At 46.4% G+C, this 1,175-nt stretch overlaps 1 protein-coding gene across 1 annotated transcript; it reads right to left on the bottom strand.

Annotated features, from left to right (window-relative positions):
• Nucleotides 1–213: 213 nt before the first annotated feature.
• TEOVI_000696500 (uncharacterized protein) lies at nt 214–885 on the bottom strand (the record flags this gene model as incomplete). The annotated part of the gene is made up of 1 exon (XM_067223045.1): nt 214–885. The coding sequence occupies one exon, from the start codon at nt 883–885 to the stop codon at nt 214–216; it is 672 nt and encodes a 223-aa protein (XP_067079146.1).
• Between the last annotated feature and the right edge of the window lie 290 nt (nt 886–1,175).

Raw genomic sequence — 1,175 nt, 5'->3', positions numbered from 1 at the left:
AACAAACGCCTAAAACTCTTCTAAAGGAGTCTGGCGTAGTATAAAGATATACAATGACGCAAACACCAAAGAAGCTAGATGGAAACACAGGTGGTGAGGAACTATCGGCATCTGGGGATGAATAACTTCATTCAAATGGGCATGCACGAATGTAACCCCTTTGAAGGGACAAAAGCTCGTTCTAGAAAGAAAACTGACAAATAATTTGTACTCTCAGAGAAACAGGAGCAACACTGAGGAAAACACCTGGTAGATAGCTGGTTGCAGCGGCTGAGATTTGCTTGTCTGCTGTTCCGGAGGGCGAACAGAAGAAGCTCCATTACTTTCGCTGCCAAAAGAGGATGAAACAGTACCTTTACTTTCGGATTTGAGGTGGCCGTCATCCTTAGGGGGTGGACCATTTTCCTCCTTTTTAGGAGTCGCAGAAACCGCACTACCATTTTTAACTGGCTCCTCAGCAAGCACAGGGCCGTCCTCGGATGATGGAGGTGCCTCACCTTTGTTAGAGGCCTCGTCGCGATTCGAGTCTCTACCCGCTTCCACAACTGGTGAAGCGACTTCGGGTTTTGAGAGCCCAAGGAACTCGCTAATCTTTGCGGTTACACACCTATGTTCCCCCCAACAACGCAACCCTCCGCCACAAACGGTACAGTTCCCGTCAGTGGTTGCGCCAGATGGTACGCTTCGGATGGGAGTGCAGTTCGCTTCCGCATACTTCACGAGACGATTCTCCTCTGCTCCGCCCGCGGGAGCCTCAATTCTTAGCAAATCCGTACACTTGGCCACAACTCCGACTCGTGCCCCCCATCCCTTCCCATAAATAGCAACAATTTGAACCAATACCGCGAACAGGTTTAACACACAGACAAACACAGGTCTCGTCATTAACCTTTCACTAACATAACAATAGAAGCAAAAAAAAAACTTCTTTGCAGAGCAATTAACTCGCTTTCTCTCATGTTTAAACATTGTCAAGTTACCTTTTGTTTAATATACAGAGCCAGTTAACCACTCAGAAAACAACCAGTGAGTATAATCAGCGTCCACAATACTTATCCGTATGGGAAGAAATGAAATATGAAGTTACGTCTTTTAAAATCTTTATCAAAAGCAGCAGCCAAGCGACCGGAGACTCACATTTATCAAGTGCGAGTAGGGGGCATCTGTGGTTCAAT

Source organism: Trypanosoma equiperdum, assembly GCF_001457755.1.
Source record: "Trypanosoma equiperdum strain OVI genome assembly, contig: ctg_1748, whole genome shotgun sequence".
Classification (NCBI taxonomy): domain Eukaryota; phylum Euglenozoa; class Kinetoplastea; order Trypanosomatida; family Trypanosomatidae; genus Trypanosoma; species Trypanosoma equiperdum.
This window is presented reverse-complemented; position numbering and strand designations above follow the sequence as displayed.